At 37.2% G+C, this 22,556-nt stretch overlaps 3 protein-coding genes across 4 annotated transcripts; all 3 read right to left on the bottom strand.

Moving 5' to 3' along the window:
* Positions 1-2,015: 2,015 nt before the first annotated feature.
* LOC21401254 lies at positions 2,016-4,482 on the bottom strand. Its single transcript, XM_024174226.1, has 3 exons — positions 3,675-4,482; positions 2,875-3,408; positions 2,016-2,286 (listed from the first exon to the last, which is right to left on the bottom strand). Exons 1-3 carry the CDS (start codon positions 4,455-4,457, stop codon positions 2,173-2,175), a joined length of 1,431 nt encoding a protein of 476 aa, XP_024029994.1. The 5' UTR covers positions 4,458-4,482; the 3' UTR covers positions 2,016-2,172.
* Positions 4,483-8,403: 3,921 nt separating this feature from the next.
* Positions 8,404-10,425, bottom strand: LOC21401253. Its single transcript, XM_010111241.2, has 3 exons — positions 9,565-10,425; positions 8,723-9,259; positions 8,404-8,622 (listed from the first exon to the last, which is right to left on the bottom strand). The coding sequence occupies exons 1-3, from the start codon at positions 10,342-10,344 to the stop codon at positions 8,509-8,511; spliced, it is 1,431 nt and encodes a 476-aa protein (XP_010109543.1). The 5' UTR covers positions 10,345-10,425; the 3' UTR covers positions 8,404-8,508.
* A 1,886-nt stretch (positions 10,426-12,311) lies between these two features.
* On the bottom strand, positions 12,312-15,954 carry LOC21401252. 2 transcript variants are annotated; one of them, XM_024174208.1, is made up of 4 exons: positions 15,077-15,954; positions 13,862-14,395; positions 13,530-13,748; positions 12,312-12,680 (listed from the first exon to the last, which is right to left on the bottom strand). In XM_024174208.1, the coding sequence occupies exons 1-3, from the start codon at positions 15,857-15,859 to the stop codon at positions 13,638-13,640; spliced, it is 1,428 nt and encodes a 475-aa protein (XP_024029976.1). In that variant the 5' UTR covers positions 15,860-15,954; the 3' UTR covers positions 12,312-12,680; positions 13,530-13,637. The 2 variants fall into 2 exon arrangements, with proteins under 2 accessions (XP_024029976.1, XP_024029975.1); XM_024174207.1 differs by having other exon boundaries at positions 13,542-13,748.
* Positions 15,955-22,556: the final 6,602 nt, after the last annotated feature.

The following is a 22,556-nucleotide window of genomic DNA, read 5'->3' as shown; positions in this document are numbered from 1 at the left end:
CCGTGCGCTGCAGCGTACGCTCCTGCGCGCTGCAGCGCGCGCTTGTGTCCGTCCCCTCTTTCCGAATGTGTTTTAAGCCAATTTTGTGATATCGAAATTGAGAGATATATTACAATCTCTCTAACATCGAGTTCATGTCGAATGTGTCGTTGGAGGTGAAATTCCCATCTGTTGTGCAGTAGTAAGTTAGACTGCTTGCTTCAGAGTCGGTTTGGAGAAGAGAATAGAGAAGTATGAAACAGAGGAATGCGGTGGTGAACTTTAACGGAGACATTATTGTTGTTTGATGTGAGCAAGTTAATTTTTTGGTTTGAGCTTTGGACTATGTTGTTGCACATATATATATATATATATATATTAGCATTTATATACGTGGGTAATTGACTATATGTGCGTTTGACAAAATTTTGTGTCCTTTGGCTAGAGAGTGTAGCTTATTGTTAATAAGCAACTTTTAGAAAAGGTTGTGTACTTGAGTATTGAGGAATTTTAGGCATCGTTCGTTTTGCTGATTCGAGTTTAGAATTTGAGTTTTGCTACAGTAAAAAACTCTCACAAACAATCACATCTAACTTTTTTGTTACAGTAAAAAGCTCTCATATACAATCACATCTCAACTCAAATTCTAAACTCGAATCAGCGAAACGAATGAGACCTTACTGATTTGAATGTATGAAAGGGTACAAGTCAGTCGCGATTGTTGTTCCATTGCTAAGAGAAATGATCTTTTAGCAAAGGTCATGTGTAATTACTGTTGGGGGATGTTACTTGTGATAGTGTACAATTTGGTTCCACACTATTGTCCAAGTACTAAGGACAGTACCTCAAGCAAAACATACCAAGGAAATGTGGGCAAAGATTCTAAATTTTATTTTTAACCTTACAATCTCCTCTTTTAATACCATGTTAGTTTACCAAGTTTCTTAAAAATTTATTCTCTACTATATTTGGCACTAAAAATTATAAACATAACATATATATTTAATGTGTTATTCTATTTTGTATTCTAATACGTAATTTTATATATCCACTTTTTATCATAATTATTAAACTTTAAAAGTAGTAAAACTAGACTTTTGATATTAAGATAATTTAAATAACTGTGTTGTAAGAATTAAATGAAAATATTAACATATCAACAATAGCAATCAAATGTTAAATTTGACATTACATTTGCTATAGTTGATGTCAAATTTGTCACAAGTGTAGTATTCAGCAAATTTAGCTTCAAAAGGTATAACATTTGAGAGTAACTTTTCACTAAAATGTCAAAAATTTACTTTGGCACTTCAATTTATCATTGCGTCGGAGATGTTAAGAGGTTTTAGTTGTATTCTTGTCTCTGCAATTGATGTCGTTTTTTTTATGTTACTATTGTTCTAAAATTTATCTCGTTTTGTAAGGTTGTCATTTTACACGTTTTCTTGGGCCTGAAGTTGTCCTTTGTATTATTGTTCTTTCTTGTGATGTTGTTTTGAAGATTACTGTCGTTTATTGTTTGTGTCATTTTTGTAATTCATGCTGTTTCCAAGGTTCCCCGTATTTTACTGGTGTCGTTAGTGTTTGTTTTCCTTTTTGTTATTTTTGATAAATTAATAAAATTGTTGTTTAAGATCTTGTTTTTTGTGTAATTCTATATTTTTTGTCGTTTATCAGCTATGTTGTTCGATTCGTGTCATTACCTCAGGCGTTGTTTCTTTCTTGGGTTTCCTGTCGTTTTTTCACATTATTATCGTTTCATGCGGCAGTCGTTTTAAAATCAATGTCGCTGTTTTTACAATGTTGTCGTTTAAAGTTATCTGTTTTTTACACTGCTCACGTAAAAAGTCTAAAAAGGAAATTATTCTTTTCTTCTCTTTTAAGTTGAGTTTTAGACCTTACTACAATTTCTAATCTCAATGTCTAAAATGCAAAGTTTTCCTCTTGATACTAAACTGACAAATAAAAATTTACTTGAACCCGAATATTCTCTTAAAAAGTCTGTCAACGCATAGGGATGCTTCCTTTAAGGCTTTAGATTTCTCAAGTTTTTGAGCTCTCCAAAGAAAAAAAAATTAAAAAAAAATTAACTTGATTTCCAAGACTTGGACTAATAACTTTTCCCAATATCAATCATTCTCTTTATTCCTTGTAAGCATTAGCCTAACAACTCCATCTTGTCACCACTTTTTTTTATGGATGAATGCGTATCAACTCTTCTTCCTTGCATTCTCGAATTGCAATGTCCATTACTTTACTAGAAGAAGAAGTTAACACATCACAACATTGCCTTCTCGGAGCCTGCAACTGAGAGATCCAAGAGAGTATTAGACTCGGTTCCTTTCGTAAGCTTCAGAATAAAAAGTAGTGACGGAGCTACATAGTTGTTAAAGTATAAAATTATTGTTAACTCATCTCCTAACAGCTTAAGTTTTTAAGATGGATTGATAAACTAACATGATATCAGAGCGGGAGGCATTGAGTTCAAACTCTCGTAATTGCACTCTTTATTCACATTTAAATTGTCGTCATGTGTTGAATTTTTACTATATCTCGAGTTTAAATATTCACGTATTGAGCTTTTTAATGGATTGATAAATTAACAATAATAATGAGTGAGGCTAGTGCCCCTATTGTTGTCCCCATGTATGGAAATATTTAAATAGTTGAAACGTATCATTAGGCTTCCATTTCATAAGAAAAATTATTATTGTGTCCCCACTCAATAATTGAAATATAAAACTATATTTCATTTAAGAAAAAACTATCTCTAATTTGTTTAGAGTTCGCCCACCGAAAAAAAGTTTATGGCTCCGCAATTGATAATAAGCAATTGAAGTGAAAAATAAATAATGAACAAATAAATAAAGCATTTTGCAATTTGAGGAGATGCACCTGCTTGATGTCAAGTTCCAGCTTATGCGAAAACACTCTGATCTCATCAAGTTTTCTTGGCGAATCCGAGTCGTAAGAACAATTGACGTATGATTTTTGGTAGGTGGTCTTGATTCCATTCCATCCAGCAGAGGCCACATTGTCCAGAAAGAAAACAGTGGGCCGCCGGCAGCGGTCCGGGTGAAGTTCTTTGGTGGTGAGAGTATAAAGTCCTGACAGGTTTCCTGAATTTCTCCATCCCTTGAATGTCTCTGGCACATGAAGAACATCTGGTAAAAACACATGGTTTCCATAGATTTGAACAGCATAACCCCATGACACTACAATTGTCCATGAAAACCATCTGTCATAACAAATGGTCTGCTGTAAAAGCCTCTGTGGATCAACATTTGCAGCTTTGAAAAAGTGTTGTAGAGCTTTAGAAGCTGTCATGTTTGGGAAGATTGGATCTGTGTGGTCCAAGTGATGCAGTGATACCAAAGGCCTAACTGGATGTGAAGCCAATAAACCAAACACATCTCCGCGAATATCCAACTGCTCCAATTCGTATATCCCATAAGTGAAAAACAGAAATAAACAAAAACAAAAGTGTCAAAGTATGTCATAAACTGCTAAAAATGAACATAGCTATGACACAGAACATGAATCACTATAAATCTTACATAAACTTATATGTCTTTATTTTTATTGCTCTCGCGTTCGTGTTATTTCGCAACAACTTGAAAACAAACATGTCAAAAAAGAAACTCTCTATAAACTTTAAACTCATGTAAGCTAATTAAAGTGTTTGATACACATGCCTGATGGAAACCGGGCTCAAGAGTTAATCCAACACCAAGCTCTGCCAAGCAAGAGTAAATTCTAGAATCACTCCCATAGAGATGTGGATATCTCTCAAGACATGAATCTAAAACTTTAGCCAAAACTCTAGCTAGAGGGTAAGTTATGGCGAAACCCGCCCCTTGGAAAGCCATCCCAAACCCGAAATACCTGTTAGCCTCATAGAGTTCTGAGTTTGTCCCTATGTAGTACCAAAGCCCATGATCATACTTGGAGAGAGTCTTGACCAAATTCTCAGGGAAGAAAACAGTGTCATCGTCCCCAAACACAAACCACCTCACGTCCGAGTGATTGAGCGCCACCGTCTCCGAAACAACCCTTGCCACGCGTATTAATGACCGGAAACCGCCCCTGTAAGTGTAGCGAAACCACGAAGTGTCCTCGGATATGCACACGGGAGGAAGAGAAGTGTCCTTGGAGAGATTTTGATGTTCATTTGGCAGGCCTTGTTCAAGGAAAACGCAACCCCTCATCTGAGCCGGCTTCCACCACATCTTAACATAGTCCTTTCTCTTCAGCCAAGAATCCTTTGTGGAAGCAATTCCAAACACAATGTGTTCCAAAGAAGTCGGTTCATACATATGTTCTTGAGTTGATGAATACGTCTCCAAAAGCTTGGAACGCGCAAGAAGAAGAGCGATGAGCAAATAGAGTGTGCACACACATGATGATATGATCAGAAGGCTTGTCAAGCGAGAATAATAGTTTGATACTTTGGATTGTGACTGAGATAAGTACTGCATTTTTTTGTTTTTTTGGAGGTTGTGTTGTGAGAAGGGAAGCAAAGGAAAGGAAAGGGGAGGGAAGTGGGAAAAAGAAAATGGGTGGTTTTTTTTAGGTGATTCGTCGGATTATAAAAAATAAACTATTTTCAGCCATTAAATCTATAATAAAAACAGTAAAAACTGTTTTTATTTTTATACAAGTAAAAAATGTACACTATCAACAGAAGACGATACTGTAAAATGACCCTTAAATATAATAAATTGAGTTTTAGTCCACAAACAAGGTCTTGATTGTATAACTTAAAATGTGCAGGATGCGCAGTGGGCGGTACAAGCAAAGCCGACTACTTTGACAATGCAAGAAATTAATTATATCTCCACGTGTAGTACCAAAATATATGGTAGGTATTTAGGCATATTAAAAAGAGCCCATGGTCAATGAGAAATATCATTTACTTATGAAAAATAAAAAAAATAAAATAAAAAATAACTCTCTGACCATCATCCACTCTCAATTTTCTCCGGCGTGGCCCTCCAATATCGTCTGCTCTCCACCTGCGCAAGAAGGTCAGCTACAAAGTTCAAGCCCTCATCATTCATGATTCTTGTCGCTATTTATTTCTATTTTTATTTTTCTGCTGTTGTTGCTTTCCTTTTTCTTTTTCTTTTTTTTTTTGGTTATTGTTTTGCCAATTCACTTTTTAGGTTTTTTTTTTGGTTATTTTTGCCGACTCTCTGTCCCTTTCTATGAGATAGTTTTCATAATCCGTGACTTTGTGTCATTTTGAAGTACTTTTGTGGGCTCAAAGTGTACTTTCAATATTATTGTCATGTCGTTTTCTTAACATGTGTTCTAAAATGGTTGTATAATTGTTAGTCTCTCGAATTGCTGCGGTTTCTACACCTTGTTGTTGATTTAAATTTAGTCGTTTTTTAAGATTGTCGCCGTTCTACAGTTACGTAATGTTATTGTCGTTTCTTGTTTGTCCAATTTTTACGATTCATTTTGCTTTTTAATGTTCCAACGTACTTTAAATTGATGTCCTCCATTAGATTGTTGAGGTTTTCTTATTATTTTTTAAAACCGTAATGCTTTCAAATCTATTATCGTGTTTAGTTGATGTAGTTTTTCCAAGAATTTTTATTATTATTATTTACGTTGTCTTACGTCGATTCGTGTTGTTACACTTCAACCTTGTTCTGATTCCCTTAAGAGTACGTTTGGTAAGAAAGAAAAGTAGAAGGAATGAAGAAGGTAGAGGAATTTTAAGAGGAAAAATGAAAATGTAGGTTGTTTGGTAGGAGAGAAAAGAGAAAAGAAGAGAAAATTGAGTGAAAAATAATACATGTGGGCCTCATTATTTTTTTTTTTTCCATAAGTGGGCAGAAAATGGGATGAAAAATTGAGACAACTCATTAAAGTGAGCAAAGTTACTAAATTATCATTTTCTCTATCAACATCCAAGTAAAAAATTGAAGGGTATAAAAGTAATTTATGAGTAAGATTTTTTCTTTCCTCTCAATTTAACTTCTAATACCAAATAAGTGAAGGTAAGCTCATTTTTTTTTCATCTTCTCATACCAAACAACATAAAAAAAAATCAATTTTCTTTCCATCATTACTATTTTTCATCACTTCCATATTTTCTCGGTCTATCATATTTTCTTTACTTCTTGCCAAACATAGCATAAGAGTACTTTAACTAAAGCAAAAAGGTTTTTCACCTTTTCCCTCTTCTGTAATACTTGTAGGATTTTCAATTCCTTCTCCTCCTTCCCTGTTCTCTCTCTGTTCCGTGAGAAGAAATATAGTTGAGATTGAAGAAAAAAACCTTTACAAAAACGAAAAAGATATTGTTGTGATTTTCATTTGTCAGTGTTTCTGGGTTTTCAGTGAAGGTGTTTAGTTTTTGGATTCTGATGTAAGTTTTGAACGATTTGTTCTTGCCCTTTTTCTTTTTCTCTTTTTTTTTTTTTTTGGGTCAAGGTCTTTATTCTGTAGATAAACAATTGTTCTGTACTTCTCAGAATTTATAATTGGCTTGCTTTTATAATGCCATACTGGTTTTTGTTCCTAATTTACATTTGTTTTGTTTATTAAGCATGAGAGGACCGAGAGTCTTTTCAATTTGGGCACATCAACGTGCTTGTGTGCTCATTTTGATGTGAACGTTGTGAAACCATCGTCTTTTATGTTCTTTTCTTTAATTTTTTTTAACCAAAAGAAGAAGAAAAAGGTTTTTGATACTGCTGCGTTCAAATGTCTGGACCAGTTGAAGTTGCCCAAATACTCTGATTTTTGTTGGAACTTTTAAGGCTTGTTCAGCTATATTTTTGAATTATAATGATTTGAGTATAGATCTTAAATTAAATTTGAGTTATAATTTTAGTTAAAGTTGTAATTTGAATTGTGTTTAAATGTGCATATTTGAGTTATGATTTGAATTGAAAATCTATTTAAGTTTATGTTTGAGTGGGTCAAAACTTAAATTTATATTTAAATAGTATTTTAATAAAATCTCAATGGTGATGAAAAATTTTAATAGGGTATAGGTGGGGTTTTATTCGTCTCTTCATTGTGAACGCATAGAAAAAAATCATCTTTATCGGAATTAAAACGAAAAAGTTATGACATTTTTAAGAATAGAAAAAATATTGTTCATTAACTTGAATTTGAGTTTAAGAATTTGAGTTGAAGGGAAAACTTGAACTTAGATTTTAGCCTTAAACTCAAGTTAAAACTCGAGTTAAAACTCAAGTTCAAACTCAAATTTTGTAAACGAACATTAACTTAAATAAAGTTGTAACTTGAATTCATATTTTTTTTTATTTCACTCCAAAGAACAAGCCCGAATTGATTTCTACTTCCAATTTGTTTCTTCATGTTATTGTCGTTTCATGTGACTCTTTAAAAATATATGTCGTCTTTGAAAAGGCCTTTTATGGTCATTGTTTCTCAGATCTTCTTTATTTCTTTTTTTCACAGCTATATTGTTAATTATAGTTATTGTACATATCGTCTCCGTTTTTTGTTGGCGTCGTGTCGTTTTATTGGGGCGTGCAATTGTTCTGTTTCATGTCGTTTCTTCAAGGTATTGTCGTTTTTATGCGATTGTCGATTTGTAATCTATGTCGTTTGATAGTCGTTTTTCCGACCTCGCTTTTCACTTGAATATCGCCTAGTTGCTGGCGCTTTTTGTATTTCTTGTGATTGTCGTATTATTGCTATTACGTTGATATTACTTATAGATTATTGTCGTTTTTTGTCTCTAATGTTATTGATGTTTATTGAGGTGTAGTTTTCTCATTTTTACGACGCGCATTCTATTAAAATGCCGTTTTATATTTAGATTGTGATCGTTTTTCCCCAATATTGCTTTTCTCTTGCCCCTAATTTTATGAAACCGCCGCTTCATTCTTCTGTCGCTTTCCACCCATATTGGTTGATTTTTTTTCCCGCCCCATAAGACAAGACATACGATCTTGTTCATTTCATGATTCAAGTCATATTGTTACATAATATTTTCTTTTATAAAAATTTAAATTCAATTTTTTTACGTATTTTTTTCTCACATATACAAGTTTTGTGAATGACCAGTTAACTCCTCCTTCATGCCCTTTGAGTTTGGTTGATGATCCGCCAGTAGAAACTGCAAACCAAAACAGGTGATTCTGAAGTTCTTTCATTCTCTCTCTCTTTAAATCTTTTCTGTTCTTTGAGTTGGGTCCCAATCTTATCAAAAATTTTAGATCTCAATGCATTGCAATCTAAATACCAAATGTTCTCACTTTTTATACTAAAGTGACAAATAAATTTATTAAAATCTGGGATTGGTCAATTAATTCCCTTACAAAGGGCCATAGCTACTCTAGTATTAAAAAAAAAAAAAAAAAAAAAAAAAAAAAAAAAAAAAAAAAAACAAAAAAAAAAAAAAAACTTGCTTTACAAGTCTTGGACTAATAATAATGTTTCCCTATCTGTCATTCTCATTTTTCATGTGTAATAATTAGTTCAACAACTCAGTTTATGTACAATGTTGTATTAGCTTCATCCAATATCCACCTTTGTTTATGGATGCATGCGTATCAACTCTTCGTCCTTGCATTCTCTAATTGCAATTTCCATGACTTTACTTGAAGAAGAAGGCAAAACCTGGCAACAATGCCTTCTTGGAGCCTGCAACTGATAAGAAATTCAAGAGACTATGAAATCAGTACCATTAATCATAATTTTCATATCACTACTATTACAAAGCTTGATTGTCCAATTTGAGGACAAATACCTGCTTGATGTCGAGGTCTAGCTTATGCGAAAACACTCTGACCTCTTCGAGTTTCCTCGGTGAAGCCGCGTCATGAGAGCAATTGACAAACAATTTTCGGTAGGTGGTCTTGACTCCATTGTTTCCTGAAGAAGACACACTATCCAGAAAGAAAATGGTGGGCCGTCGGCAAGGATCAGCGTGAAGTTCTTTGGTGGCAAAAGTGTAAACTCCTGCTAGGAAAGGTCCCCTGGTTTTCCATCTCCTGAATGTCTCTGGCACAGGAAGAATGTCTGGCGCAAACACATGGTTTCCATAGATTTGAACAGCATAACCCCATGACACTACAATTGTCCATGAAAACCATCTGTCATAGCAAATTGTCTGCTGTAAAAGCCTTTGTGAATCAACACTTGCAGCTTTGTAAAGGTGTTGTAGAGATTTAGAAGTTGTCATGTTTGGGAAGATGGGATTGATGTGGTCCAAGTGGTGCAAGGATACCAAGGGTGTAACTGGATGTGAAGCCAATAAACCAAACACATCTCCGCGAATATCCATCTGCTCCGATTCACATATCCCATAATTAAGCGAAATTAGAAAGAAACAAAAAAACAAATATAGAGATCGATGCAACGGCTGAAAATAGACGTAGCTCTCACATGAGAATAAATCACCATAAAACATGTGTGTGAACCATTGTAAATCTTATGTGAACTACTCAGTGACCTTTCAGGTCTGTCTTTATTTTTATTGCCCTTTTTAGTATGTTAATCACAAACAATTTGGAAACAAACGTGTCACAAAAAAAAACTCCCCATAAACTTTAATTCATTTAAGCTAATTAAAGTGATTGATATGCATACCTGATGGAAACCGGGCTCAAGTGTTAACCCAACACCAAGCTCTGTCAAGCAAGAGTAAATTCTAGCATCACTTCCATAGAGATGTGGATATCTCTCAATACATGAATCTAATAATTTAGCCAAAACTTTTGCTAGAGGGTAGCTTATGGCAAAACCCGCCCCTCCAAAAGCCATTCCAAATCCGAAATACCTGTTCTGCTCATAGATCTCCGAGTTAGTCCCTATGTAGTACCAAAGCCCATGATCATACTTGGAGAGAGTCTTGACCAAATTCTCAGGGAAGAAAACAGTGTCATCATCCCCAAACACAAACCACCTGACGTCCGAGTGATTGAGCGCCACCGTCTCCGAAACAACCCGCGCCACGCGTATTGCGGACCGGGAACCACCCTTGTAAGTGTAGCGAAACCGCGAGGTGTCCTCGGAGATGCACACGGGAGGCAGAGAAGTGTCGTTGGTGAGATTTTGGTGTTCAGCCGGAAGTCCTTGCTCAAGAAAAACGCAACCCCTCATTTGAGCCGGCTTCCACCACATCTTAACACGGTCCTTACTATTTGGCCAAGCATTCTTGTTGGAAGCAATTCCAAAGACAATGTGTTCAAGAGAGGTCGGAGCATACACATGATCTTGAGTTGAAGAATATGATGCCTCCAAAAGCTTGGTCCGTACAAGAAACAAAGAGATGAGCAAATAGAGTATGCAAACAGAAGATGAAACAATGAGGATGTTTGTCAAGCGAGAATAACAGTTTGGCTTTGAATGTGACTGAAAAAACTTCATTTTTTTTTTCTTTGGATTCTTGGGATGAGGGAAGAAATTCGGCAAAAGGAATGGGATTTGTAAGAGAGATGTTGTTGCCCCTTTTTGGCAGATTAAGGACATAGGTTGAATTATAGTCCGTAAAGAAAGAAAAGTTTAAGGTCCGTTTTATTAAACTAAGTTCAGAATTTAAATTTTATTATAATAAAAAATTTTAAAAAATATAATTACGTGTTAATTAGAATTAAAAACTTAAATTAATTTAATTAAACGGACCTAAAATTGTACAAACTTTAAAGTGGGCACTTGGCTGCGCGATGCCCGGTGTTAACAAAGCGTCATATTTGACAATAAATTCATTTTCGTTCCACGTGTCGCACAAATACGGATGGTAGGTGTAAGAAATTATAAAGATGGTTTTTGGACAATGAGAGTCCTCCACTTAATGAATTTGTTCAGATTATATAATCCACAATGGCCTTGGGGTTAGGGGGACAGTAAGAAAGGGTAGAAATGGACTGGGTCTGCCTAATTTTTTTCTTCCATTGGTTTGATTTACTGAGTCTTAGGTTAACTGGCTAAGCAGCCTTTTCAGCCTTAGGTCACCAACAATTATTTAAAGTTATAATGATCCTAAAGGCCGTTTCTGACGTGACGATTTAAAGTATCACTTTAAGGAAGCTACCCGGAAAAAAAGAAAAAAAAAAAAAAAAAAAAAAAAAAAAAAGAGAGAGAGATTGATAGTGCACAATTTTGAGCTATTGAATTATATTATTAGCAAAAAAAAAAAAAATTTAAAATTAAAATAAGCAAAGGCTGGAGCTTCACAAAGAAATTTATTTTATGAAACAAGTACATAGAATAAGAAGAAATTTTATTTATCGCAAACCAGTGCAAACTAGTGTAGTAGTTTTTCAAAGTCATTGTTATATATAATAAACACAATCTTACAGTTAGACCGGTTCTTTTTTTTCTTTTTAACGAACCGCAGAAAAATCCAAGATTTTTACTAGTTTTTCAAAGTCATTGTTATATATAATAAACACAATCTTACAGTTAGACCGGTTCTTTTTTTTCTTTTTAACGAACCGCAGAAAAATCCAAGATTTTTACTAGTTTTTCAAAGTCATTGTTATATATAATAAACACAATCTTACAGTTAGACCGGTTCTTTTTTTTCTTTTTAACGAACCGCAGAAAAATCCAAGATTTTTACTAGATTTTATTATTTTTATGTACTGTTTGATTTTTCATATTGCTCTGATATGACGGTGAGAGCCGTAGTCTGCATACTAATAAAAATTGTTTTTTATTTTTATTTTTATTTTTTTTAAAGAACCGCGGAAAAATCCAAGATTTTTACTAGATTTTATTATATTTATGTACTGTTTGATTTTTCATATTGCTCTGATATGACGGTGAGAGCCGTAGTCTGCATACTAATAAAAATTGTTTTTTATTTTTATTTTTATTTTTTTTAAAGAACCGCGGAAAAATCCAAGATTTTTACTAGATTTTATTATATTTATGTACTGTTTGATTTTTCATATTGCTCTGATATGACGTTGATAGCCGTAGTCTGCATAGGAACGCCTAACTAATAAAAAGCTCCTTTTAAAAAAACCCATGCCAATTACTCAAGAGGTTAAGTCAAAATCAGGCAAATTTTGCCTACCTTCCGCCAACTAAAAGTACACAAGGACGCTGATCAAACACAACCATTAAATGCAAGACTTGGTAACTAAAGAAGCTAAAAAACGCAATCTAAAAAAATAGTAACAAAATGATAAAATTGCAAACGAAGAAAAGGTCAAATGAATGAATCCAAGTTGTTAAGAAAAAAATAAACAAATATCCTTTTAGAATGTACGAGTCTAAATTTTTACCTCTTAATATTAATTAATATCCTTTTAATTAAATAAATATATTATATTAATTAAAAGAATGTAATTATGAATAAGGAATAAAAATCAAAACTCATACCACTACGGGGCTTTAAAGAAAAACTCACCAAAGCCGTTGCCTATTCTATTGACTTTGGTCTAAAGGATTGCGCGTCTACCGCACAATCGTGGCATGTGGCTTTGCAAGTCAGTCTAGATCTCAATGTAATAACTCTCATCCCACATTGAGATATAGATGGCATGATCCCGCATTGTCGTCAAATCCAAACTATACTTTGATGACTCGGGCAAGTTTATCTAGTACCAAACACCAAAATCCTTCATAGGCAGCAGAATTTCACAATCGCTTCAAAACTCTGTTTCTTCTATCAGGCAAATCAAAACAAATTATCACAGGCTTTTCTCCATTGATAATCCCGAATATCGCCAAGCCATCTTCAGCATCTGCCTCTCCTGTTCAGCAGAGAAGGAGATACGGGCGTTACTAAATGCAGGCCAAATGTTATGAAACCTAGCTCATTGATATGCAACTTGGACAAGATTTAGACGTAACTTTATCATATTAATCAAAAATTGCAACAAAATATCATTTATTCACGTACTTCCAACTGTGATTAACAGGGACCACTAACAATCAATGTCAATAAAATTTCATCACTGGATCTTCAGATAAGCATCACATTCAATATACTTTCGTCAGGCAGTCAAATTATGTGGCATTAGTTGCTTACCACCATCATCGAACCACGATTTTCAAATAAAATCAAGAGCACATGAAACTGGTACGGACTGACCAAGCAATGAGAATAAAGCTCTTCATCATGATGCCAATGCATAACCTATATCTGATAATGGGGTAATTGGCAATGAACGAATACTTAAAAAAAAGGAATTCAATCTGCAACACCAAAGTATTGAGACACAAAAAACAGCCATACAAAGTTAACAGTCACTGACTACAAATTCTTGTTGAGGTTTCTTCCTATGCTTGAGATGAAGTAATTCCGTGCTATAACGGCTCTATAGAAAAGCAGGCAATAACCGAACAGTGCAGAAAGTTCAATGCAGCTAATTCCATTTTTGAAAGGAGAACAAAACACCAAAACCAAAACAAAACAAAACGAAACAAAGAAACAAACACAGACATGCACACGCACACAGACACCATCAGGTGCACGGGAATCTACGTTAACTGCAGGTGTATCAATGTAAAAGACGACGACAGAAACAGTCATCTGACTGGCACTCTAAATTATTCTTTTTGAAGAAATTTCAAACACAATCAGAAGGAAAAGAAATCACCTTACAATTTACCTTACGAACTTCAACAGGAAGACAAAAACTGCCTTCATGTTCTCTGACATTTGCACTTCTCTCAAACAATTTCCAAGAAAATATTCCAAGAGAGAGCTAGGGGTACATAGAAATCAATTCATCAACCCGACATGGTCTAATGTTAATAACCATTGATTCATTAAAGAAGGGCAAAACCTCACAACACTGACGACGAATAGCCTTCATCTGGAAATGAACAAGCAGACATTCACAAGATACACGTTACTTGAAATGAGCAATCTAAGAATGAAAAACATGGATATAGTCACAAAATTATACATTGCCAGTTCAAATTTTACCTGTTCAATATCCAGCTCTAGCGTCTTTGAAAACACTCTAATGTATTCCAGATTTTTTGTTGCATTATCTTCGGGGCAATTCCCAGCACTGTATCTTGCATAGTTGCTCTGAATACCATTCTGATCAGATATGACGCTTTCCAGAAAAAATGCCCCAGGTCCCTTACATATATCCTTAGGAAAATCTCTCATGTTAAACATATAATGACTTGCATCAACACGAGCACTCCTTCTCCATGGCGTAAAGGTTTTCTGAACAGAAAGGAGATCTGGAAGAAGTTCGTTGCCTTCAAACACCTGAATCGCATAACCCCAAGCTACAGAAATAGTCAACAAACGCGAACTATCATAACAAACTGTTTGCTGCAAAATCCTGGCAGGATCAACATTCACAGCTTCAAAAAGACGCTCCAAAGCCTGAGTCCTGTTTGTATTAGGGAAGATCGGATCCACAGCATCCAAGTGATGAAGCGACAACAAAGGTGATAGTGGATGTGCAGACAGCAATCCAAACAAATTCCCACGCACATCAACCTGATCGAATGCAGTAAAATCATAAATTGCATTAGTGACTCAGCACCCAACATCTAAACACATTTTACTCGATTTGAGAAGCAATCTAGCACTAAGATAACTGGAACGAGACTCGATTAAAGACCAGACTTTAGAAGTTATATTGGGCTACAACACAATTTTACCATGGGGAATTTAGACACAGAGTGAAAGAAAGGTAGAAATTTATTGCAGGTCAAACAACAGAAGTCCAAACATTCATCGTCTAATATCCTTGCAAATAAGGACACAACGAAACAATAGCATGGTAAGAGTAGGAAAAACATGTTATACTTCGATTTATACAATGTTTGATTTTCCAGTAGATGGTTTCACAGTTTAAGTGTCCAGTCTGCCTGACTTATGTAAATTTTTACTCAGCAGTTTCCGAAACTAAATATAAATCTCCATCACCATTCACACAATATAACTCAATTGAGTACCTTAATTGCCCAAATGAGATAGAATTGAAGTTTTTCCTATAATGTTATATTACGTAATGCAGAACTTTACGCCTTACCAAACTTACAACAAAACCAATGCACCAACAGATACTAAAAAAAAAAATAATAATAAACATTAAATACAATTAAAAAGTCTTACTACATTAAATAATATATGCACAAAACACAAGTTAAAACTCAAAAGAAACAAAATTTGCACCTGATGAAATCCCGGTTCATGCGTCAACCCAACGCCAAGCTCGGCCACGCAGGAGAAGACCCTAGCGTCGCTGCCGTACAAGTGCGCGTACCTCACCAAGCAGGAGTCGAAGACCTTGGCCAGAGCCCTAGCGAGGGAGCTGCTGATGGCGAACCCTCCGCCGCCGAACGCCATGTCGAACGAGTTCTTGGCATTCTGCTCGTAGCCCTCGGAGTTGCTCCCGACGTAGAACCACCGCTCGTGGTCGTACTTCGACAGCGTCCTCACCAGATTATCGACGAAGAACACCGTATCGTCGTCGCCGAACACGAACCACCTCACGCCGGGCTCGCCACGATCGACGACCTCCTTGACGACGCGCGCGACGCGGATCGCCGATCGCAGGCCGCCGCGGAAGGTGTAGGGGAACCTGGAGGCGTCCTCGGAGACGATAGCTGGCGGGAGGGAGGGATCGGGGTCGGATAGGGGTTCGGAGCTGTCGAGGAAGACGAAGGCGCGCGTGGACTTGGGGTTGTACCAGAGGCGGACGTAGGGCTTGCGGCGGCGCCAGGAGCGAGCGGAGGAGGCGATGGAGAAGAGAAGGTGACGGCGGTGGGTGGCGGAGGCGGAGGTACCGGCGGGGACGGGGAGGAGAGGAGGGGGCTGGCGGAGGAGGAGGAGGAGGATGAAGAGGAGGGAGAGGAGGAGGAAGAGGGTCTTGAGTCGGGAGGGAGTGAGGAAGGGGATGGGCATAACTTGGCGTCTGTTGTTGATGAGGTTGTTGTTACGGTGGAGCTCTTGCATTACATCGGCGAGGGGTGGCGATGGCGGTGGAGACTCTTGAATGGAATCGGTGGAGCCGTGGAGGTGACGGGTGTGAATTTTCTAAAATGGTTCAACGAATTCTGAAGAAAACCTAGCAAATTAAAAAAGGAAAATTCTATAGTAGGAGATAGGACTGTAAAAAAAAACCGTAAAACTCAAACTGACCGTTCAAAATTAAAAAAGACAGTAGCACGTGAAACTGAAAATAGTTACTTCGGTTAATCGATGGAACTCTTTTAAAAGTATTTTAGTTTTAGGTTTAGAGGTTCGGTTTACCGATTGAATTATTTTTTTTAATATTGTCATTTCTTACTTTTATTATTCGTTATGCTGTCATTTTTTACTTTCATTATTCTTTATGCTGTCCTTTTTTTTTTCCTCCCTTCTAATCTCCTCTGAACTCTCATTCTCTTCATTTCATCTGTTTACTCTTTCACTCTTACAGTCTCTCGACTCTTAGTGATTTAGATTTTAGACATTAAATTTGAATATTTTGTGTTTGTGATATTATCAATTTGCATGTTGTACTTTGTTTTTATTTATTGTGATTACAGATTTGTATAGAATGAAAGTTTTACATTTTTTCAGATTTTTTAGTTAAAAAATGCAACTAAAATTATTGGTAATTTGATGGTTTACTAAGGGCTACCTTCCTTATTATCAAAACTGGAAACAAACTAAAAACTGAAGTCGGTTAAATAAACCGACTACTCCTTTGTGCAGTTCGGTTTCGGTGCACAGTACCCTAGTAGGAGATGTATCGATAGGGTGAGAGATGTAGGTCCCGTTTAGTTCGCTGATTCAAGTTTTTAATTCGAGTTAAAATGTGACTTTATGTAAGAGCTTTTTACCGTAGTAAAAAAGTTAAATGTAACTGTTTCTGAGAGTTTTTTTATTGTAGTAAAACTCGAATCGGTGAAATAAACGGGTCCGTAGACTGTTGGATTAAACTAGTACTCATAGTAACTAAGGTGAAGATTTAGGGTTGTTCTTTTGCAACGAAACTCATAAAAAGTTTGAACTCGAGTTATAACTTTATTCAAATTCACGTTCTTTTGTAAAATTTGAGTTTGAACTCGAGTTTATGGCTAAACTCAAGTTCAAGTTTCCCCTTCAACTCGAGTTCATAAACTCAAACTCAAGTTAATGAACAATATTTTTTCTATTCTTAAAAATGTCATAACTTTTTCGTTTTAATTCTAATTGAGATGATTTTTTTCTATGCATTCATAACGAAAAGACAAATAAAACCTCACCCATATATTATATTAAAATTTTTCATCACTATTAAGTTTTTATTAAAATACTATCTAAATATAAATTTAGTTTTGACCTATCTAAACACAAACTCAAAAACATTCTCAATTCAAATCATACCTCAAATGTGCACATCTAAACACAAACTCAAGTTACAACTTCAACTCAAATTATAACTCAAACTTAACTCAAGACCATCACTCAAGTCACCATAACTCAAAAATGCAAAAGAACAATCCAAATACACAAATTCTTCTTTTTAAGTTCCATAATTACAATACTACCCCATTGATTCATAAAATTTCAATTTATTCTAATTAAATCTTATCCACAAGCTCTAAACTAAGTTTAGATTTGAGCCTTCAATTACTAACCCTAATATCAAAAAAACTTGACCCCTCCAATCTTTCAGAACATTCCACGACGCCGATCAACAACCCTTCTGCTCCCCTTCGTCGTCGTCTTTGTCTAGCCTTCCACCAGAGCCCCATCGCCGTCGTCTCCGTCTAGCCTTCCACTGTAGCCCCTTAGCCCTCATCTCCGTCCAGCCTCCCACCGGAGATTCATTGCACCCTACCCTCGCCCTAAAGTTGTAGCGACCCTCCTTTGAGGCCGCCACTGTAACTAACTTTTTAACTTGTACTTACTGAAATTTCTTAAAATTTACGGAACATTTTTTTTTAAAGGTCTTATAATAAACATAAAATACGAAATTGCTTTCTTAATTAAAATATTCAAACCTTAACATATCTGTTTCAGAATCATAATTAACAAAACTATTTATAACATAAAGCTGATTGCGAAAAGTAAGTTCACATGAATAAATATGCATGAGCCAATTATGCTTAATTATGATGTCTTATCAGAATCTTATTATCTTATCTTATCTTTCTTACTGATGGGCCCGAGTGCTCATACCACTTGCGCGCAATTATCGGGACGTGAGGGTTTGCAAGGTCCCCCATGACACCGTGATTATAACTTGAATGCCTCCCTTGAGTCGGAGGACATCATTATTATTATTTTTTTTTTCTCCCTTGTGGAGCTTGAGTTACCTCCCTTGTGGAGGCTGGTACGGCACTCAACTGAGATTAGTCTTATAAGTTCCTCTTGACTTATTAAGGTGTATGCAATATGACCTAGCATAGCATACTATATCATGTACTCGAACACATATAATTCGGGTGTACTGCTGAAGTGTATGTAGTATAACATAGCATATCATTCATAACATTAAATGTACTCAAACATATATAGTTCATGAGTACTGTTTACTTTAAAATCTATTTATACTGTAGGCGAGATTCCTACTTACTTGATTTTCAAAGCTGGAATCCCTTTTTCGCCTAGCATTAGGAATGCAGATGTTAATTCCATAAATCCTTCAATCACAAAATGTACATAGTATAATGATTTTCCAGGAAAATCCTTGACTTAAATACATGAATTACATTATTAAAATTCTGAAATTTTCTTGGTCACTACAATCTACCCCCCTTAAGAAATTTTTGTCCCGAAAATTAGAACAACTCGGGGTAGCTTTTCCTCATATCTTCTTCGCGTTCCCAAGTAGCTTCCTCAATATTGTGATTTCGCCACAAGACTTTAACTAGAGGAATTACTTTATTCCTTAAAGTTTTCTCCTCGCGAGCCAAGATCTGGACTGGTTTCTCTTCGTAGGTGAGGTCCGCGTTCACTTCGCCCGGTTCCTGGTGCAATACATGCGACGAATCTGTCACATATTTCTTCAACATCGATACATGAAAGACGTTGTGTACAGAAGTTAATTCTGGCGGCAATGCTAGTCTATATGCGACTTTTCCAATCCTTTCAAGGATCTTAAAAGGTCCTATGTATCTCGGACTGAGCTTCCCTTTCTTGCCAAATCTCATTACCCCTTTCATCGGTGCCACCTTCAGAAAAACTAAGTTTCCTGCCTGAAACTCCAGTGGCCTGCGGCGTTTATCTGCGTAACTCTTCTGGCGACTGTGAGCTGTATCTAACCTCTCTCTGATAAGTCTCACATCCTCTGTGGTTCTCCTAATGAAGTCTACTATTTCAAGATGCTTCTCCCCTGGTTCGTACCAGTGAATTGGGGACCTGCATCTTCTTCCATATAGAGCTTCGAAAGGTGCCATTCCTATTGACGCGTGATAGCTGTTATTGTAGGAAAACACTATCAAGGGTAACTTCCTATCCCAGTTTCCCTTGAAGTCCATAACACATGCCCTCAGCATATCTTCTAGGGTCTGGATGGTCCTCTCAGATTGGCCATCTGTCTGCGGGTGAAAAGCCGTACTGAACTTTAGCTTAGATCCCATTGCGTCATGTACATTTTTCCAAAATCTTGATGTGAAGCGGCCGTCTCGATCCGAAATTATGGATTCTGGAATTCCATGCCACGCTACTATCTTAGACATGTAAAGTTCGGCCAGCCGCTCAACAGAATAACAGAGTTTGATCGGCAGAAAGTGTGCGGATTTAGTCAATCGATCCACGATTACCCAAATCACATCGTTACCATCGGATGTTCTGGGCAACCCTACCACGAAATCCATCGTGATTTGGCCCCACTTCCATTCTGGAATATCAATCTTCTGTAGTTCTCTTGCTGGACGCTGATGCTCTGCTTTAACTTTCTGACAATTAAGGCACTTCGATATAAATTCAGCCACGTCCTTCTTCATTCCTGGCCACCAAAAGCTCCTTTTCAGATCCTTATACATTTTAGTTGCTCCCGGATGAACAGAGTAAGGCGTTTCATGTGCTTCTGAAAGGATCTGCTTCCTCATTTCCTCATCTTTAGGGACGCATATCCTACCCTTGTGGAGGAGTGTGCCGTCCTCCGTGAGGCTAAACACCATTTCTTTACCTTCAAGAACTTCCTCCTTTAACTTCACCAAGGTAGGATCAGATTCCTGACTACTCTTCATGTGCTCGAGGATGGTCGGCTCTAGGGTGAGAGATGATACCTTCCCTGAAATTATCTCAATTTCAAGGTCGTGTATGTCCTTCTGCAGGGGTTGTGGCAGAGCATGGATTGCCATTAACGTTGCTAACGACTTCCGACTTAGTGCATCCGCCACCTTGTTTACTTTTCTGGGATGATAGAGGATCTCACAATCATAGTCCTTTACCAATTCCAGCCATCTTCGTTGTCTCATATTCAACTCCTTCTGCGTGAAGATGTACTTGAGACTTTGGTGGTCTGTGTAGATCTCACACTTCGCTCCATACAGGTAGTGTCGCCATATTTTCAATGCAAAAACCACCGCTGCAAGTTCTAAGTCATGCGTCGGGTAGTTCCTTTCATGATCTTTAAGTTGTCGCGAGGCATAGGCGACCACCTTTCCTCCTTGCATGAGAACGGCTCCTAATCCTTTCTTAGAAGCATCGCTGTAGACTACGAAGTTCCTTTCATCTGCATCTGGAATGGTCAACACTGGTGCGCTGGTGAGTCTCCTTTTTAGCTCCTGGAAGCTTTCTCCACACTTCTCGGTCCATTCATACTTCCTTTCCTTCCGTGTGAGAGCCGTGAGCGGTGCTGCTAGCTTTGAGAATCCCTCCACAAAGCGTCGGTAGTATCCTACTAAACCCAGAAAACTATGTATCTCTATCACACTCCTCGGAGCTGACCAATTACTAACTGCTTCGATCTTGGCGGGATCCACGGTAACTCTTTCCTTGGATACCACATGCCCTAAAAATTGTACCCTTTCTAGCCAAAATTCACACTTTGAAAATTTGGCATACAACTGGTTCTCTTTCAATATCTGTAGGGTCGTCTTCAGATGCTCCTCGTGCTCTTCCTTCGTTTTGGAGTAGATTAGAATGTCATCTATGAAGACGATAACAAACTTGTCCAGATGGTCCTTAAATACTCGGTTCATCAAGTCCATGAATGCTGCTGGAGCATTGGTCAGTCCAAACGGCATCACGAGGAACTCGTAGTGTCCATAACGAGTCCTGAAAGCTATCTTTGACACGTCGCTTTCCTTTATCTGAAGTTGGTGGTACCCTGAACGCAAATCAATCTTGGAAAAATATGCAGCTCCCTTTAATTGGTCATATAGATCATTGATCCTCGGCAGTTGATACTTGTTCTTGATTGTAATCTTATTCAGCTCTCGATAGTCGATACACATCCTCAGTGTACCGTCTTTCTTCTTCACGAACAAAACTGGTGCTCCCCATGGTGAATAACTCGGGCGGACAAAACTTGTATCTATCAACTCTTGCAGTTGCACCTGAAGCTCTTTAAGCTCGGCCGGGGCCATCCGGTACGGTGCCTTAGAAACTGGTGCTGATCCTGGCATCAGTTCGATCTTGAATGAGATTTCTCGCTCTGGGGGTAGTCCGGTAATTCTTCTGGAAAGACTTCCACAAATTGTTTGACTATTGGAATGTCCTCCGGTCTCAACTTAATCTCCTTAGACTTGTCCACCATATTAGCTAGATACCCTATGCATCCGCTAGCCAACATCTTACTTGCTCTTATCGCAGACACCATCTGCATTGGCCGCTCCTGAGATGTCCATGTGTAAGTGAACTCTCCTTCCTCGGGTGGCTTGAACGTGACCTTCCAGCTTCTACAGTCGATGATGGCGTTGTATTTCCTCAGGAAGTACATTCCCAAAATGACGTCGTAATCGCTCATACTAATGATTATCAAATTCACGTACAATGTTCTTCCACAAATAATTATTGGAACATTTCTTAACCAATAATTAGATAATAAGATCTCCCCAGAGGGCAAGGAAGTCCTAAAGGGTTGATCTATTCTATCTTTTGCACTATCTAGATGCTTTGTAACCTTAGTTGACACAAATGAATGCGTTGCTCCAGAATCAAATAAAGCGTATGCATCATGGTTGGCTACAGGAAGCTGACCTGTCACCACTGTGGAAGTTCCAGTTGCTGCATCTCCCCTTGTATAGGCATATATACGAGCTTGGGGTTCCGGAGCTTCCAATCTTCCCTGAGAAATCTGGGGTCCGTCAATCGTGGCTTGAATTGCATGCAGTTGATTTCCTGGGGCTCTTGGCTGATTCTGAACTCTCTGTTGATTCTGATTCGCTCGATTCTGGGGGTTGGAATAACAATCCTTGGAAAAATGGCCCTCTTTGCCACATGTGAAACAAATGTTTGTCCCAGCTTTACATTCTCCTGGATGTTTCTTCCCACACCTATTGCAAGTGGGGAAACTGTTGTTAACTTGCCCGGCATTGTTCTTCTTCTGAGGTTGGCCTTTCTGGTTCCCCGGGTTGAAGTTCCCTTTCCTCTTATTCTGGCCTTGTCCTTGCTGCTTGTTACCTTGGCCTGGGTTACTATTCGGCCCTTTGGATTGGGTTTCCGGATTTTGTTTCCCTTTAGCCCTTTCCTCTTTCTTGGCTTGGAAGAATTTAGCCATTTCCTCCCT

Source organism: Morus notabilis, unplaced genomic scaffold (assembly GCF_000414095.1).
Source record: "Morus notabilis unplaced genomic scaffold, ASM41409v2 Scaffold199, whole genome shotgun sequence".
Taxonomy (NCBI): Eukaryota; Viridiplantae; Streptophyta; class Magnoliopsida; order Rosales; family Moraceae; genus Morus; species Morus notabilis.
Note: the sequence above shows the minus strand (reverse complement) of the source record. Positions and strands in the feature narration are given on the sequence as shown.

Bases quoted from the DNA above. Each gene is read 5' to 3' on its own strand.
- LOC21401253 (XM_010111241.2), bottom strand. From the start codon at position 10,344: ATGAAGTTTTTTCAGTCACATTCAAAGCCAAACTGTTATTCTCGCTTG. The intron at 9,260-9,564 runs GTATGCATATCA...GAATCGGAGCAG, and splicing joins TTGAGCCCGGTTTCCATCAG to ATGGATATTCGCGGAGATGT. The intron at 8,623-8,722 runs GTATTTGTCCTC...ATTTCTTATCAG, and splicing joins TAGACCTCGACATCAAGCAG to TTGCAGGCTCCAAGAAGGCA.
- LOC21401254 (XM_024174226.1), bottom strand. From the start codon at position 4,457: ATGCAGTACTTATCTCAGTCACAATCCAAAGTATCAAACTATTATTCT. The intron at 3,409-3,674 runs GCATGTGTATCA...GAATTGGAGCAG, and splicing joins TTGAGCCCGGTTTCCATCAG to TTGGATATTCGCGGAGATGT. The intron at 2,287-2,874 runs GTGCATCTCCTC...TGGATCTCTCAG, and splicing joins TGGAACTTGACATCAAGCAG to TTGCAGGCTCCGAGAAGGCA.
- LOC21401252 (XM_024174208.1), bottom strand. From the start codon at position 15,859: ATGCAAGAGCTCCACCGTAACAACAACCTCATCAACAACAGACGCCAA. The intron at 14,396-15,076 runs GTGCAAATTTTG...GCATTCGATCAG, and splicing joins ATGAACCGGGATTTCATCAG to GTTGATGTGCGTGGGAATTT. The intron at 13,749-13,861 runs GTAAAATTTGAA...GTTCATTTCCAG, and splicing joins TAGAGCTGGATATTGAACAG to ATGAAGGCTATTCGTCGTCA.